The sequence below is a fragment of the Ictidomys tridecemlineatus genome, chromosome 14, assembly GCF_052094955.1.
Source record: "Ictidomys tridecemlineatus isolate mIctTri1 chromosome 14, mIctTri1.hap1, whole genome shotgun sequence".
NCBI classification, from domain to species: Eukaryota; Metazoa; Chordata; class Mammalia; order Rodentia; family Sciuridae; genus Ictidomys; species Ictidomys tridecemlineatus.
Genome location: NC_135490.1, coordinates 66,363,753 through 66,381,978, shown reverse-complemented (window position 1 = coordinate 66,381,978; position 18,226 = coordinate 66,363,753). Strand labels below are relative to the sequence as shown.

The 18,226-nt window shown below is 45.3% G+C and overlaps 1 protein-coding gene across 11 annotated transcripts in view; it reads left to right on the top strand.

Moving 5' to 3' along the window:
• Ank1 (ankyrin 1) overlaps positions 1 to 18,226 on the top strand; it is a 206,364-nt gene that overhangs the window by 123,575 nt on the left and 64,563 nt on the right. For all 11 annotated transcript variants that reach the window (XR_005726196.2, XM_078031259.1, XM_021720206.2 and 8 more), the window contains exons 3-7: positions 10,418 to 10,516; positions 14,515 to 14,613; positions 15,247 to 15,345; positions 16,675 to 16,860; positions 17,938 to 18,036. Coding sequence is in view for 10 of the 11 variants with exons in the window: in XM_078031259.1 (XP_077887385.1) it covers positions 10,418 to 10,516; positions 14,515 to 14,613; positions 15,247 to 15,345; positions 16,675 to 16,860; positions 17,938 to 18,036 (582 nt within the window). In the remaining variant the exon portion in view is untranslated. The remainder of the gene's footprint in view (positions 1 to 10,417; positions 10,517 to 14,514; positions 14,614 to 15,246; positions 15,346 to 16,674; positions 16,861 to 17,937; positions 18,037 to 18,226) is intronic.

The following is an 18,226-nucleotide window of genomic DNA, read 5'->3' as shown; positions in this document are numbered from 1 at the left end:
CTTGTGCTATTTTCCCTGTTCCTACAGGAAAGACAGTCTTGCAAAGGAGGCGTCCACCTTAGGGTGTTTTCCCACCAGGGTTAGGACAGTTGCTTTGGCTCTGTTGGGCTTCCGATTCATGAGACTCCAAGATCATATATTTTTAGCAGACCTTTCCCACCAAGCTGGTCTCTGGGCACCTGTCAACTATCAGGAGTAGAAAGAGATGAAGGTGGGCTGGCCTTGCAGCACATGTGGCATGTCCTGTGGAAGAGGTGTCCCCTGTCAGAAGTATCCACAGGATTCTGAGGGCTGCTCTCTTAGGGTGGATGGTTTATATCCTTCCTGGAATAAGGTGAGAACTCAGGTCAAGATGGCACCTCACTGGTTCTTTGGAAATGGGATGAATGGATGCAGTTAGATCTCCACCGGCTCAGAGTCCCTGGAACCATAGAAACCCACCCAGCCCACCCATCCTTCCCCATCATTACCAGAGCCCAGAGTCACCCCCACAGCTCTGCCTCCTCTTCTTCAACAGCCTCTTTCACTCCTTGCCACTGTTACTCCCTGTCTCCTGTTTTCTTTTTTTTTCAATTTTTTGGTAGTTTCCAACTATGGCATGAGCATTACAAATTATCCCCCACCACCGTGACCACTTTATGGTGTTTAAGTGCACTCTTTCTGTCTATATATCCACCTGTCTATCCATCCATCCATCTATAACATATAACATGTATGACATAATTCTCTGTCACCCTTAGACATTTCAGTGCACATCACCTACAATAAAGGATGGTTTCCCACACAACCACTCTGCATGCCTCCCCATCACCAAATCTGCATCAATACAGCACCATCAGCCAGCCCACAGACTTCATGACACTTTTGCCAGTAATTTCTTCCTCTCCTTCTCTGTTCCTCCCCCTTTGCCCTCTGTCTTATTCTCTCTCTCTTTCCTTCTCCTTCCCCTTTGGTTTCTTCCTGCCCTGACCTACCCTCTTCACTCTCTCCCTTTCTCTGTTACAGGATTCTCTCCAAGTACATTCTTAGGTGACCTGGTCATCAGTTTCCTTCAATCTGGAATAGTTCCTCAGTCTTTGCCTGCCTCTCATGCTTTTGACTATATTCCATTCTGAGATTTGAACCTCAGCTGTGTCTTGCTGATGTTCTCTTGTGGCGGGACTAAGGTATTGTGTTCTTGACAGGAATACTGTGGAAATTGTGCTTCCTACCCACCCCTGCAGATTTTAACCTTGATTACTAGGTAAAGTTGGTATTGCTAGATTTTTTTCTATTGTAAAATCATCAATGTTTCCCTGGTAGTTCATCTGTATTTTCGTGGGGGAGGGAAATATTCTGATATGATAATGTCAGTATCTTTTCCCTATTAGACTTTCAGCCATCAGCCATGGCCATTCCTGAATGACTTTGGCCTGTATCAGCTACCACTCTGATGGTTCCAAAGAGTGACTCTCTGTTTTCATCATCATTTCCTCTTTTATTTATATCTGTTTGGATTCATGGATTCTGATCCCATTCAATGGATTTTAACCTGATCCTCTCATGATTTAATGTTCAAGTCTAAATTAGGGCAGTAAGAGCTCTTTTAATACATTGGGAGTTTTGTTCTTTGATATGTCCTCATCATTCTTCAAGTATTTCCTTACTTTCTGGCATGGTTGTCCCAGGCTTATTTTGTATTTTCCCTGTGCTTATTCTGCCTGGATCAGCTATTTCTCCAAGGAACTCTGGATTCTGTTGGTGAAGGATGGTAGTTAGACACCAAAGTCTGCTCACTTGACGTGCTCATTACTCCTGGTTCTCATGGAGAATCCAGATTGAATAGGAAAATAGGATATTAAATTCAGAAACCTCAGTATAGAACCTTCTGTGTGGATACCCTTACCCTTATCATGGGAAATATCTTCTGACTGCTTCTGACCACTTGGGTAAAAGGGAGTGTCACCCCAAGATCAATTTATCCAGAAGTTTCTCTCCCACCACTCTGATATTTTGAGTCTCTTTGGCTTCTCTTCTATGGCTATGAAGCTGTTCTTCTCAGGGTGCCAGATCTTTCCTTCCTATTGAGAACTTTCTTGACCAGAGTCCCCTTGCCTGTGTGTCTGGCTAAATGGCAAGCAACGAATCTCATGAGCTGGACCAATAATCTGATAGTAAATGTTGGTGAATGAGAAGATTATGCTTCCTAGATAATACATTAGCTTGTTGGCCCAAACCCACTGCTTACCTCAAAGAAAAGGAGTGAGGGGGTTGAAAAACTTAGTTTTAGGAGAAGTGAGGTGGAAGGACTGGGTGGACCTTGAGGTTCTTGGTCACAGGACATAGCTTGAGGCTGCCTGCCTTGAGGCAGGGGAAATAAACAACCCCCCATGAGAAAGAAACTGTGGGCTGTATGTTCTCATGAGAATGCAGGCAGCTGCTTTTGAGATGTTCTTGAATCTTCAGTGAGATGTGGGACCTCAGGACAACAAGGTCCTGAGGTTTGAAACTCTTGACCTGTCAAGGGCAGAGGAAGGTCAAGAGTTAAGTTCCTATGACATGACTACTGTATTCATACATTTAGAAATCAGTTAGTGTAACTGGGGCAATCAGAAGAGCTAAACAGAGGAATAATTTACTGAGCACAAATGTCTGGAATTGTATATTTTGCCAATGGAATTTCTCACAGTTGGTGCAAAAAAAAACCCAAAAAACCTTCGAATTAAATCATTCAGGCTGAATGTGACTTTTTCTTCTTCTTAAAAAATGTTAAAAGAAACACAGCCTGGCTGAGATCTCCTTCCCCTCCCATCAGACAGATTGCTTCTCAGAAGAATCCTCTAAATTGACATTTTACCTGAAAAAGAGCAAAAGCAGATGAAAGACTCAGGGTGTGAGTGCTTGCCTTGAATATTTTTACCCCACCCCCCCCATAAAAAGGAGCCCAAAAAGGGTTGTCTGCTAATTTAGGACCAGGTGACACAAGATCATGTAGAGCTAAGTGGCTTCAGAGGCTTAACTGTATAGGGAGCACATAGGATGTGGAACATCATTGCTCCCACCTTACAAACTAGAAAAAAAGATCTGCATAATATACAGATTATGATTTTTCCTGAGCCCATCTGAGGACTAAGGTAGCAAGGTAATCATGTAAACTGAATTCCAAAGAATTGGGAATGAATTCCAAATTATTTTGACTCTGGCAGAGCACAGGAGCAAGAGAACACCATAAAAAAAAAAAAAAACCTTGAAAACTCTGAAAGACCACATGTAGACCAATGTGTCTGGAACAGGCTTTTGACCCCAGGCCTTCACTGGATGCTCATGAGAAGTATCAGAGACCAGAGAGAGACTCAGGCATGCAGAGGGTGATGTATGGCTGTGGAGGCCAGGTGGAGGGAGGAACAGACACAAAGCTTTGCACACTTTCCAAGACTCATCTGTCCTGTGCAGCAAAAACAGACCCTCCTGCTTTCAGAACAGGCCCCAAAGTCCAATCTCTTAAGGGAGGAATAAAAACTGACTACCCTGGCTTTTGGGGAGGGATAGGAAAATTCCTGCCAAAGGTCCATTGCTGCTACAAGAACCATAGAACAAAGGCCCTGTACTCCTGAGGGAGGGCCAGGAACTATTATAGGCCCAGGATCCCTCATTAGTAACCAGCCGAAGTTTGCTTCTGCTCAAGGCTGCACAAGCAATTCCCTCCTAAGACCAATATAGACAAGGTGGGTTTTGTTGTTTCAGGGGAGAGAGGAAGGGATGCTCCCCCTTTTTTTTTTTTGTTTTTTAAGCCACACCTTTGAGGTCCAGTGCATAGAGCCTACCAAGATTGAAGCTGAACCAGGACAAAAGAAAACTAACCTGCAGCCACCAGATTAGGAAAGAGCATACCTCATCCTAAGAAGAACTGTTCAGAGAGGGGTAAGGGCATGGGAAAAATCCTATTTGAGGCACAGGCATATGGGAAAGCTAAGAGCTGAAGGAAATCAGATACACAGGAAACCCCTCTGGCAAAGCGCAGGATGTAACAGCAGCCTATTTCTAAAAGAATGTGAAGGTTGTCATACGCCAAAGGTAATAATGATATTCGCCCTTCCCACCCTGTTCTAACAATGTCACAGATGAAGAAATCTGTCCATCTTCAGCTGTGAGGCCTATTTACTTTCATCTCTCATACTCCTCTACATATGCTATCTGTCATTCAATTAAAAATTATAAAACACTGTTAAGGTCTGCAAACAAGTCAAAATAACACCTGGTATTTTGCCAGAGAAATGTTAGAGTTCGTAAACAAGTCTGCAAAATGTATAAATACCCCTGTTGTCCTATTGTAGGTATTTATACATTTTGCACAGCTTATCTTAATTAGCTAGCATAAACTAGATACACCAGTCAACCAATAAGGAATCTCCACACTTAATGGCTTGCTTTTGTTACTTCTCAAACCACTCCCTCTGGCATTTTGCCAGGCACCATCCAGACTTGTTTACGAACTCTAACCTCTGGCAAAATACCAGGTGTTATTTTGACTTGTTTACAGACCTTAACAAAACACAAGTAAGGGGGGGGGATAAAGAAAACAACAAGCCATTGTCAAGAGACAAAGCAATGAACAGAACTAGACTCAGAGATGACCAAGATGCTAGAACTATCAGATGGACTTTCAAGTAACTATGATTAAGATGTTCCAGAATCTAGTAGGGAAAGAGGATCACATTCATGAGGTGATAGAGAATTGTAGCAGAGAGATGGAAATGCTAAGAAAGTCAAAAGGAATCCTATAAGGTAAAGAAATGAACAAAACAAAACCTCTTTCTCAGTGATGAAGAATTTCTTCAACAGGTTCATCTGGACTGGACATAGCTGAGGAGAGAATCAAAGAACTTGAAGTTAAGGCAAGAGAAATTGTTCAGATTGAAACCAAAAAAAAAAAAAAAAAAAAAAAAGGAGAAAGAGTGAGGAAAGAAGAAATACAGAAAAGAGCAGCTGAGAGCTACAGGACAAAGTCCAGGGTCTAACACATATGCAATTGGAGTCCCAGAAGGAGGATCCTGGGAAGAAGAATCTAGCAAGCTAATGATTTCTCCCAGAGAAACCTGTGTGGGTGAAAAACAGCCACAGTGGTTATTGCCTCCCCCTAGCTTCTAATTTAGCCCAGGCACATACTCTCATATTTCTCCACTTCATTTTTGCTTATCTTCTATGCCCTGTTATTTGAGAAACGTGTGATTTATCCTTCTTGTAATCCCCTTCAACAGCCTGCCTGCCATTTGGCATCAGAAATGGCTATGAGGGTTGGATGGAGTATCTGAAAAGATGCAAGGCAAGATTCAGCAGTCTGCCTTTTCCTTTTGGCAATCAACTTACACTTGACTTAACTAAAATAAAACATATGGTTCCTGGTTTTGAAGGGGTGGTAAATTACAGTTCATCTCTGTCCATAGTCATAGCTAAGAACAAATGCTTCACATAATTTGCACTCTTCCCCTTCTCATTTGAGCAATTAAAAAAAATCTGTTTAAGAAAAAGAAAGCATTAAGTGTACTATTTATCAGTGAACATTCTTTTGAATATAGGAAGTGGTCTCTGTGTGGGGTAGCTATGCATTGAATAAGACAGTGATATAGGAAAATCGGTTTGCAGGCATTTAGCAACTCCAGCTTCTAGACGATGATAACTTAAACCTATTGACCAGTCATCTACCTAAGGAGGCCTGTTGCTGGTGAAAACTTGCCACTGTAAGTCTGGTATTTGTGCATCTGTTGAATTCAGATGCACTGGATGAGAACCACTGAGAACAGTTTATAAAATCTTAGCTCATGGGTTTAGATTTTAAAATAAGACATGGCTTCTCATCTTGCTGTTGTTCATGAACTTGCAACCCTAGTGTTTGCAGGCTGGCTCCTGGGCCTTGAAACAGTCTTGGTGAAGCTCTGGCCTCCTTGACAGAGGAACTCCTTATTCCTTTGTGTTACTGCTAATCTTACAATGCCATTTTTCATGATTCTGCATTTATTTTGTATGCATCTGTTGGTCCTGCAAAGCTGAATTCTTCAAGAGAAAAAGGTTGTATTTTATTCATCTATAGCACACTGTCAGGCACAATGGGCTCTCAATAAGTGTTTGTTGAACTGGATCGAGTAAATGTCTCAACAGTTAGGTGGAGCAGTGGCTATAAATGAAATTGAGACAAATGATCATTATGGTCCTATTGCACAAGTGGTTTTATTATGCATTAAATTCCTGGGCCTTCTTGCACACCCTCGTTAACTGTGCCAGGTAGTCCATTAATGGACTCATGCCCAACCACCTTCCTGGCTCAGATGAGGACGGTGAATTCAGATTACCACATGGAAGAGACATGGAAGTAACTTAGGGAGACTATGCGGAACACAAAAAAAAAGTTAAAAATAAAGTAAGAAAGATAAAGAAAAAGTCATAAAGGAGAAACTAGGATCTAGGATAGAGGGTAAGTCAAACTAGGAGAGACCCAAGCAGATGGGTCCTTTTAGGTGGAAGATGGCCGCTGTCTGCCAGGAGAAGGCTTGTGACCCAGGGAGGAAAGAAAAGGGGCTTTCTGTGGACCTGGGCCATGAACAAAATCCTAGAGATGGATTGCAGAGCTCTCAGCCAGGTCCATGGGGAGGATTACTGTGACTGAATGTTTGCTCTAAGCTTCTGGATAGCTCAGAAGGGGAAGGTAAGCTATCATCATCTGAGAGAAGGGAGCACACTAGCTCCTGAGGGAGAAAAAAACCAAATCCTTTCTCTCTGGAAAACCCAGACTAGTTCTGTGTATGGCTGTGCCTGGAAAGACTATGTGACTTCAGCTAATCATTCGACTGTCCCGTGCCTCCATTTCTTCAGCTGCATGAAAGGGTAGCATTCATGGATCTCTGATATCCCTTGGGATTCTAATAGTCTCTGCTCAGACAGAATCTAGAATCCCTCTGGATTGAGATTTGGACACTGGCTCCCAAGAACCGGGAAAGCCACCCCAGAGCATCAGTGGTAGACATGAGGTCTTTTCTCCCTGGCTTGCCAGCTCTCCAGTTTTAAGGCATTCGGGACCAACAAATGCCCATCACTGTGACTGTGCCGCCCAAGTGGGCACCAGAACTCCAGCCGTCAGCACCAAGGCTACGCTGGCCGCTTCCCCAGCTAGAGTTGTCTCCTGCAGTTTGCAGGCTGCAGCAGCTGCCCCAGCGTCCACAAACCCCACCGCCAATTCCCATGTAATCCCGGGGTGCCTGCTTTCAGTGCTGGAACCTTCTAGGCTTCAGGCTACCGCACAGAGGGAGCTGTGCTCTAATAAGGAGCAACTCCTCTCCTGAGCCCTACCCTAGGAAACAGTTGCAAGTGGCAGAGTTGCAGGGAGTGGCTAAATACGAGGCTTTGGCCTCCCAGAGAACCCCTCACTTGACCAGATGGCTCTTCTGTGAAATGTATCTTGCAAATTGAGTTGAGGGGATGGGATGAGCATCTGTCCAGTGTTCTTTCATTTCCCCCAGCTTCCTGTTCTAACAAACTGCTGCCTGCCTTCCAGCACTCTCTCCCTTTGTTAGGAAAACTAGCACTGACCTATCTTTGATCTGATAAACTCATTCACACTGGGGTGTGAGGAATTCACACAGCTTTGGACCCTACCTTGAATAGTGTAGAGAATCTGCAGGAAAAGGAAATCTAGTGGCAACTGAAGGGCATTTCCATTTCCAGTGTTTAATGTTGCCAGTGTTTAATGAAAGGCAGTGTTTAATGAAAGGTCCCCCCCATCAGTCCCACACATCTACCTACCTACCTGTGCACATACACACACAGACACATCCTGGGAAAACCAGTTGTATTGCTGGTGAAGATGTAGCCATCTGTACTCACTGGTTGCTCCAGGTGCGGTCAGAACTGATCTAAACAGGACATAGGTAAAGTTCCCTTTGCAGCCTCCTCTCTTGTCTGACCCCCAAGGCACCTGTTTTGTTGTTGTCATGGCTTTTGGTTTTGTTTGTTTTTGCAGTACTGGGGATTGAACCCAGGGTGCTTTACCACTGAGCTACATACCCCCAGCCATTTTTTAAATTTTTATTTTTAAGTCAAGGCAGGGTCTTACTAAGTTGTCCAGCCCAGACTCAAACTTGCCATCCTCCTATATTGGCCTCGTGAATAGATGGGATTACAGGCATGTGCCACCACACCCAGCTAGGCACCTGTTGAATTTGCCCCCTCGAAGGCTCTTGCGTGAAGTCAATTTAGTTCTCCTTCCCTTTTCCCATCAGGGCTTTATTCCCAACAGCATTTCCTAGGCTGATAAGCAAAGCAATATGGCTAGGCCCAACCACCTCCAAGTAGCAAATTTCTGCTTTAACAGGAATCTCTGGAAATGATGCCCTGTCCCAAGAGGAGTGGAACTTAAGAAATTCAGGTGACACTACAGAAATGTCCAGAGACAGTGAGTCAGAGATCACTCACATCACACTCTCAGGAACCAAGCCCCCATTGTGTTGGTGGACATGTTTTTATTAGCTGAAAGTCTGCAGTGACTCAGGGGTATCCCCGGGAAAGGAAGTTGCTAGAACAAAATTGATCAAAACGGAAGCCGGGAAGGAGTGGGAGGGGAGAGGAGAATTATTGGCAGGGAAGGAGGAGGCGAGGAGCAAAACAGAAAAAAGCAGGGGATGGAGATTGCTCACCGACTAAATCATTTTCTGTACCCAGCCAAGATCTACTCATCCACTGGAATTGAAATTTCATTCCAATGTGTTGTGGGAATTATCTGTGGCTCTCAGTTGCACTCTTTGATGTCAGCTGTTGCCAGAAAGTTTCAAGACCTTTAAATGAAAGAAGGATCAGAAGATCAGGAAGCAGGAGAGTGAGGAATACATCCTGAGCCAGGCTGCCTTCCCTGGAGCCCAGTGGTAGCTCCACCAGACAGGACAGAACTTTCACTGGTTAGCAAGAGGTCTGCTTTTGTGAGCTGATGATTGGGCATGAAAAATGTATTTTGTTTTGTTTTTCCTATAACTAAACTAGCAAGCAGGCTTTTTTTTTTTTGGTCATATTTGAAATGGCAGATTGTGAAAAGGGCTATTTGAATACCAATTTTTCTATCAAGGAAGTCGTACATCTAGGTGGGTGGCAATACATGCTCTCCTATGAGACTTTATTTCAAAGTTGATCACTTAGTAATGCAAGCGAGTCTCTGCAAATGTGGAGGACACACTGTTTTATGGTTTGGGTATGAGGTGCCCTCCGCCAAAAAGCTCTGGTGTTGATGGAGGAATATTCAGAGGGAAAATGATTAGATTATGGGAGCTCTAATTAGTCCATCCTAGTTGGAATGGACGAACTGGGTGATTAACTGTAGGCATGCGGGACTTGACTGGAGGAGATGGGTCATGGAGGTGTGCCCTGGCAGGGTTCATCTTCCCTGCCGCTTCATCTCTCTCCCTCACCCCACTCTCTCTACTCCTCAGCTGTCATGAGCTGAGCAGCTATCCTCCGCCATGGAATTCTACCTCATCTTGGACCCAAAGGAATAGAGTCACTTGATGATAGACTGAGATCTCTGAAACTGTGAGCCCCAAATATACTTTTCCTCATGTAAGTTGTTCTTGTCAGGTATTTCAGTTCCAGTGATGCAAAGCTGACTGATGCATAGTGGTATTACCTCTTTGTTTTTTCTGGTTGCTGCTATGAAAATTCACCAGAGAACTGACGCTCTATCAACTATTTCCATTAAGCCGGTTGCTTGTGTTAGTCCGCCTTCTGTCTCGGTGACAAAATGCCTGAAAAAAAAAATCAACTTAATAAAAGAAAAGGTTTATTTTAGCTCATGGTTTCTGAGGTTTCAGTCCATGTCACTTGGCCCTGTTGCTTTGGGCCTGTGGCAGCACAATACATCATGGTGTGAGCATATGGTAGAGGAGGATTGCTCATCTCTGGGCAGCTGGAAAGTGAAAGAGAAAGAGGAAGAGACCTGTATCCCAATATGCCCTTCAAGGACACGCCCCCAGTGACCTAACCTTTTTCCACTAGCCCCACCTCTTATTAAAGTTTCTACCACCTCCCAATAGCACCACAGGCTGGCAACGAAGCCTTTGATACATAGGTATTTGGGGAACACTTCCAAAACATACCAGTGCCTAAAGACTATCAGTGATCTTATTTTGAAGCTTCTACCATTGGTTTGGGGGAGAACTTTACAAAACTCAATTTCTGTCTGGGGAGTGGTGGTCTTGTTATCACTCTTTCTTTCTTTGCTCTCCTGCTCCTGATATTCCTACACAAGAGGTACTAAGGGAGTCTGGGGTATTTCTGCTCTGTGTTCCTCTAGTTCTGCTCTGCTCCTCCTTCATATACCTCATGACTGGGGTGGGGCCTCTTTCCAGGGTACAGAATATACATTCCCACTAACCACACCTTCCTACCTCTCTGCTCTTTTCAGAATGGGTTGAATGGCTTGCATCTTGCCTCCAAAGAAGGTCATGTGAAAATGGTGGTTGAACTTCTGCACAAAGAAATCATTCTAGAAACGACAACCAAGGTATGTCTCATGGGGAGTGGGGGCACTTGTCATCAAAAATTCAAATCTCTTGGCCCCTTAATATGGTCCCAAACTGCCTTAGAAACCAGCCCTTCTTGAAACAATCCTAAATGAACTTCTGAATTTGTCTTATCCTGAGCACTTTCCAGTTCTCTGAGTTCACCTGAAAACACAGGACCCTGTTTCCAGAAAGATTACTTTTTCTTATGGTGCTGGGAATCAGATTGAACCTAGATGCATGCTAAGCATGTGCTCTACCACTGAGCTACACCCTCAGCCCCCCAGATAAGTTTTGTTTCTTATATACAGGCATCTTGTTTATTAAGCAGGATGTAGACAGTATTTGAAAAAACAAAACTAAACAAAAAAAAATCTCCTTTTACTGGCTCAAGTACCATCTGCTCAATTCCCCTTTCTCTTCTCTCCCTACTTTCTCATGTTTTATGCTGGAGTTTTCTCCCCAGCTCATTTCCCATTTGTTATTTATTAGATGGGCTCTCACACACAGCCTCAGTTTCTGCTCTGTGCAGCACACATTTTGCTGCCTCTCAAGCAGAGAACACAGAAGAACAATATGTAGAGAACAGATATAATTTATGGGTATGACGTGAACTACCAAAATATTATGAAAGTAGAATCAGATCTCAAGGTAAAATTCTGTAATTTTCATGTCATCTTCTCAATGTGAAAGGATCTCTCTGATAAAATAAACTGAGTTGCTCCTTCTGACTATATATGGGTATTTTTTTGGTAACCCCAGGATAAGTGGCAATTGTTTCCACCCTGCTCTAAGTATGAAGGGATGTAATTATTATTATTATTATTTATTTGTTTGTTTGTTTGTTTGATGCTCTCACATACCTGGCTGCAAGCAGTGTACCATCTGACCAGCTCTGTGTGGGCCGGGGCAGCCGCTCTTCCCTGGCATTTCCCCAAGAGCTGTGAAAACATTATGCTTCAGCACTTTTGCTCTTTCCAAATTCCCCCCTTTGATTGTTATTTTGCAATGAACACTTGGTGTGTCTCTTTTATTTATAGAAATTTTATGAGCCAGCATGGTTTTGGAATGCCATGCAGAGGGAGGAGGAAAAAAAAATGGTAAAACTCAAACCGTGGGCTAAGGAAGACTCGTAACAGATTGAGGAATTGTAATGGATCTCCCAAGCCTGAGAAAGATTTTAAAAAAAAAAATAAGCAAGAAGCCAAAACCAATCTAGACTCCTAAGCTATGCTTAGAAATTCAAAAGCATAAAGCAAATGCACTGCTTTCCCACCCTCCCATCTCCACCCCTTAGAGGCCAGGGCTCAGCACCTTAGCTGTTAATGAACCGAGAAAGCTTTCATCTCCACGGACAAAAGCCTTTTCCCTCACTGTGCTTCTCTGTCTCCGTCCACTTGAATTCACTCAGTGCTGTTTCAACCATCCTCCCCTCTATGAGCTCTATGCGTCCCTGAAAATGGAGAAATTAGATATTTGTGGATCAAAATAGAGCTAAATAATTTTTCCTGCGCCTTCACGGTCATATTCTTTCATGCTGAGGGAGAATGTAGAGGATGGCAACCTCCTTCCTCCTGCCTCCCACAGCCCAGGGCCAGAGGCCTTCTTGAGTGTGTGTGTGTGCGTGTGTGCAGATGGGATGGAAGGGGTCCCATTTCCCAGGGACTTCCCTTTGGTGTGATTCCTTATCAACGCTGCCCTCCGCCCACACGACATGAGCCGAGGCCCACAGCCAGGTTCCACAGCTGACTAGCTTCTCTTCCTCAGGGGTAGGAAGAAAGTTCTGCTCTGCTCAGATTTCAGGCAGGAAAGAGCAGATGGAAAGAAACATTTGAGTCTGCCTCTTCAGGACAGAGAACCTGAGTCTCCATGAGTCACCTCTGTGTTTCCCCTTCCTGGCCCAGAGCCTGACACATGGGTTCTCAGTAATGAAGGGATACAACATCCATCCTCCTTCACGGGAGGCAGGGAGGCTCCACTTGGAGCTCTGAGTCCTGGTTTCTAGAGAAGTTCCTGGTGCCAGCAGCCCTGTTTCATTTAGTACAGCAAATGAAAAGGACCCAAGTGCCAAAGCCTTTCATATAATCTCCTTGGACTTCTATGAAAAATTATTAATTAGCCTCTATACATTCGCTTCTGGCATTTATTCCCTGCTGGATCCTGGAGAAAGACTCCTTCTGCTTATCAAATGGGACTTTGGGAGGCAACAAACAAACAAACAAAATCTCCTGCCCGATGCAAACTTTGATACTTCAGTGAAGATCAAGAAATGAAGATCTGAACTTCCAGCTCCCAGGTCCCCACAGGGCACCCACCTGGGGACACTTGGACAACAGTGGTGGTGTGGCTATGGAGCTGGGTCCTGAGCTGCTCAAGCCCACCTCAGGCAGGAAGCTTGGCCTGCAGGTGACAGGTGGCTGCAGTGCAAGGACTAGGTCTGAAGTCCTGGTTCTCATCAGTTCTTACTTTCAGAAATGGATTAGTACGTGATTATGGAGTTTAGTTTAAAAGCTATATGCAGTTGTCCCTCAGTATCCAGATTCCAGGACTCCCACAGACACCAAAAAATCTACGGAGGCTCCAGTCTCTGACATGGAATGGTATAGTATTTGCCCATACCCTAAGCACATCCTCACACAGACTTCACATCACCTCTGTAATACCTAATACAATGTGAATGCTAGGTAAGGAGTTGTTAGACTGTATTGTATAGGGAATCATGACAAGAAAAGTCTGCACATCTTCGGTACAAATGCATTTTTTTTCCTAATATTTTCAACCTAAGGTTGGTGGAATCTGTGGCTACAGAACTGGGGATACAAAGGGCCAGATGAACTATAAAAAAAAATAGGTTGTTTATCATTTCTGCTACTTAAGTATCACAGAGACAGATGGGTCTGGCTGTAGTCCTGATTTCTCCACTTGACTTGACAGACATGCTGACTGGAGCCTGTCCCTCAGAATGTCCCTGAACAGGGGTGCAGAGCATGACATGCACAGGATCCCTTGGTGGAGACAGTGGTAGCTTTGGGGACCAGGACTCCTTGGAGTCAGGAGGAACCTGGCAGAAGGGTTGACCGGCCAGGGAACTTCAGCCTGCTAGACACAGATGGACACAGCTGATCCTGCACTTCCTCTGTGAACCGTGGTTCAGTATCCAGGATAGCCACAGACCAGAAAACCTGAACGTTAAACTCACATCCTGGCAACCTGCCTCATTTCCTTCTGCTACTAGCTCTTATCTTTTAAGAGGTTTAAGACACTTGTGTGCCTCATTTTATCTTAGGGTTTTTTTCTCTTTGGCTTTCTCTCCTTTCTTGTTTGGTGAGAACTTTGTCATTATGTTTTACTTAATAATATTTTAAATATTCTCTTTGCATTTTTCTTTGCCAGATTTTATTCTACGAAGGCACCCCCCCATTTATTTTCATATTTTTCTTCTCTTCCCTACATACACTATAGAGTACATTTTACCTTTTCCTTTTTTTTTTTTAATATTTTCTTACGTTCTTATCCTCTCATCACCTTTGTCCCTTCAGACCAGCCTTTGGTTTGTGGGTGTCCCTTTAACAACATTGAGGGTATCAAGCCAGGGCATCTGCTGCCTCCCCAGAGCTCCCAAACGTAGTGGAAGCACACCACACAGGCCAGTTTGCTTGCGGATCTCATGGTGTGTGTGCCAAGGGACACTGTCAGGCAGTGACAAGGCACTGTGCCTGTGTGCAGCAAGATTAGCTGTTGAGAAGTTACATTGTGTGTGCGTGTGTGTGTACTATCAGCAAAATTTTTTATTAAAAAAATGCAAGAAGAATTTTCCTCCTGGTGTCTACAATACTATTTTAAGATATATGTCAGGCCAAGCACACACATGTGCATTTTCTACCTCTTTTGACCCAAGAGAAGGCCACTAGACCTCAGCACTCGTGTTTAGCTGCCTATGATAGTCATTTATGCAAGTCCAGTGCAAACCCTCCTGTGTCCCTCCCTCCGTGCATTTCAGAAAGGAAACACAGCTCTGCACATCGCTGCCCTCGCGGGTCAGGATGAGGTGGTCCGGGAGCTGGTCAACTATGGCGCCAATGTCAATGCTCAGTCACAGGTAATGGCTCTCTCTGGTCCCAGATCACTCCTCTTTTCTGTTACACAGTGGACACATTAGCTATTGCATCAAGACATACATACACACACACACACACACACACACACACACACACACATACACACACACTGTAGCCGAGCCTAGATTTATTAGCAACTTGTATCCAAGCAGGGATGAGTGCATTCTTTATTATTTTTTTCATGATTAGACTACATGTTCTAAGCACTGCAGGCCCATCTCTATCCAGTAAACCAACTGATTAATAATATTTAGTCATGGTTCATTTAGGGAGAGAAACTGTGTGTGGAGGGGGAAGGGGATGAGGCTTGGGGATTAACAAGGAAAGGAGTAGAAATGGAAGGGGTATACGTGATCCAGTGGGGCAGACTGACAGTGGTGAGGGGCAAGACCCAAACTTCCTGGAGAGTCGTCCCCACCTGTAGCCTTTGGTAAAAATTCATTATGCTGTTTCAAAGAGATAGTGAGTCTTCATAGATGGGGGTATCTCCCTGGAGGATGTGTGAAAGTGAGATGAAGAGAGAGCTGTCCTCTCTTTTCGAGAGTTTTCCGCCTTCGTCTGGCCTCTCTCCTCATTGCAGGTGAGTTCTAATGGCCTCTTCTTTTGGCTTGCAGAAAGGCTTTACACCCCTGTACATGGCAGCACAAGAAAACCATTTGGAAGTGGTGAAGTTTTTACTGGAAAATGGAGCTAATCAGAATGTAGCCACAGAAGTAAGTACTTTGGGAAAATGCCCTCATCACCAGAGGGCCCTGGGCGTGTGACAAGGGATCTTCCTGGGATGGGTCCTGACTGCATCTGAGATCTCAACTGACACAGAGCGTCACTGAGTGTTCCTGACCTTCACGTCACTTGCACCGATCCTGAGTGTCCCGAGGTTCTTCAAGGGAGTAAGAGACAAAGTCATGGGTCCTGAGCAATGAAAGAAATGATGTCAGACTTGAAGATGTCATCCTGCTGATATCCAACGCTGAGGGCTAGTGGGTGGGGCTGGCGTGTGAATGTCTGATGGACGAGTCTGCCTGCCCGAGAAAGGCTCTTGTCATGAACCCATGGTACACCCTTGAACAAGTCACTTTAGCTCTGATCCTGAGGCTAGTCGTTGCATTAACTGGAGCCGAGGCTGTTCTTGACTCTTGACTCAATGGCTTTGCCGTATCCTGCCTCAGCTTTTCCTGGGGTCCTGTTCTCCTCAGTATGCAGCCAAAGGAATCAATATTAGTAATTCACATCAAATGCTCAGGGCCTGCTTGGTTTCAAGCATATGGTAGGTATTCAGTAATATTCTGCCATGTTCAAGGCACAATTCTGGCACTGATGGATGGGCTGAGAGGGAGGGTAGGTAAAGAATCAAAAACAGTAAAATGTCTCATAGCACACGGTGAGACTAGAAACGAATGGTAAAGGAAAATTAAGTAAATGCTTAAAAATGATTACCACAGGCCCTGTGAGGCTGCAGAGCAAGGAAGTGGTACAAGAAAATCTTCAGGGAGGAGATTGGTGGCATTTAAAAGCTAAGCTTGGAGGATAAAGAGAGCTTTGAAAAGCAGCACATCAGAGGAAGGTCATTTCAGGCTGGGACCCATCAGGAACAAAAGCCCTGAGGCAAGAGTATGTGTCCCATCTTGAGGACAGCAAGTGTCCAAGAGTCAGTGTTTTACTCAGCTTTTTTGTGGCTGTGACTAAAAGACCTGACAAGAACAATTAGAGGAGAGGAAGTTTGTTTGGGGCTCACACTTTCAGAGAGATCTCAGTCCACACATCGCCAGTTCCACTGCTCAGGGCCCAGATGAGGCAGAACACGATGGCAGAAAAGTGTGAAGGAGGAAAGCAGCTCAGGACGTGGCAATCAGGAAGCAGAGAGAGCTGTGTTCACGAGGGACAAAATATAAACCCCAAAGACACAATCCCAGTGACCCACCTCCTCCAGCCACACTCTACCTGCCTGTAGTTGCCACCCAGCTAACATAAGCTTTCCAAGGACATCACGTACCCCAACCATAACAGTCGGAGTAAACCCATCTTTCCTCTCCTCTGGCCAGGATGGCTTCACTCCTCTGGCCGTGGCTCTGCAGCAGGGCCATGAGAACGTGGTGGCACACCTCATCAACTACGGGACGAAAGGGAAAGTGCGCCTCCCGGCCCTGCACATCGCAGCCCGCAACGATGACACGCGCACAGCTGCCGTGCTTCTGCAGAATGACCCCAACCCAGATGTCCTTTCCAAGGTGAGGGTGGCCAGGAGGAGCACCCGGGGGACACCAGGCCACCACCATGGAGGCCTGTGGGATAGAGTCACCACAAACACCCAACCATTTCCCCAAGAATGAGCCAGGCCCTGGACGGACCACCTGTCACCCTGGGCACCAGCTCCACGGTACCAGCAGGTTCCCAGGAACAACACGCACAGGAGCCAGTAGACAGCTCCGCTTAGGTGCCCCCCTGCCCCATGAATACAGAGAAAATTGTTCTTAGCAAAGAGCAGGGAACGTCCAGGTGGGGTGGGACGAGTCCAGAGTGAAGCTGGGTCCAGGGGTGGCATTCTGGGCTTTTCTTCCTCTGTTTTCACCCCAGCTGCCCTCTGCTAGAGGGAGGAGGGGTCCCAGTCTTGGGGGGCTGGAGTGTAGAAAGAGGGGTTTCCCCAGGGGCCTCATTTGTTAGTCGGTCATCCACACTGTTGGATCCACTGTCTGGACATTCAGACTCTGGGTTTTCTTTCAGTGGGGGTAGGTTTGGGCTGAATTGTTCACATGGCCCCCTCACCCCACTCCACTCTGACCCATGGCCACTGGGTTTTGTCTCCAAAACAGCTGACAAAGGATAGATGTGTCTGAGGTGATAAGACAGGGTGGCAACAATGGACCCACCAAGGGGCCAGAGGTCTGCCTTTGGTCAAGCAAATGAGTCATCAGACTATTTTAGGAAGCTGAAACTATCCCTAGAATTAAGATCAGGGACTCCCATAACACTTGCCATCCATGAATTAAAGTCTCCTCCTAAGTAATCTTTCCGATGAGTGGCCCTACAGAGTTTGAGACGATCCTAGTCTCTGGTTTGTCCATGGGCACAAAGCAGAGACTGGTCACTCAGGTGCCTGGTTTTTTAATACCACATGCTGCAGGATGTCCCTTGACCCATTCTGCGCCGATGCGACCATCCACCAAAACCTGCTTCGGGTATTAGGTCCTCTGGATCTGCCAACTTTTCCAGGATCCCCAGACTGATTCTTGGTTAGAGATGTCAGGTTTTCTCCCCTCTCTTGTGGAGACACATGACAGGTTTTCTCCCCCTCTGTTGTACTCCAGACGGGATTTACCCCCCTCCACATCGCAGCTCACTACGAGAACCTCAACGTGGCCCAGTTACTCCTCAACAGGGGAGCCAGTGTCAACTTCACGCCACAGGTAACCTGTCTTCTGCATGCTGTCTGCGAGTCTGGGGGATTCTAGAATCTAGGTGTCCCTGCCTCTTGCCCTGACACCACCACGGAATTCATCCATGCTGCAGAATTGCCTATGGGTGAAGCAGCAGTGTCTAACAAGACCCCTGACTGACAGGTTCCTAATCAGCCCGCCCTCATTTTCTGCCTGTTTT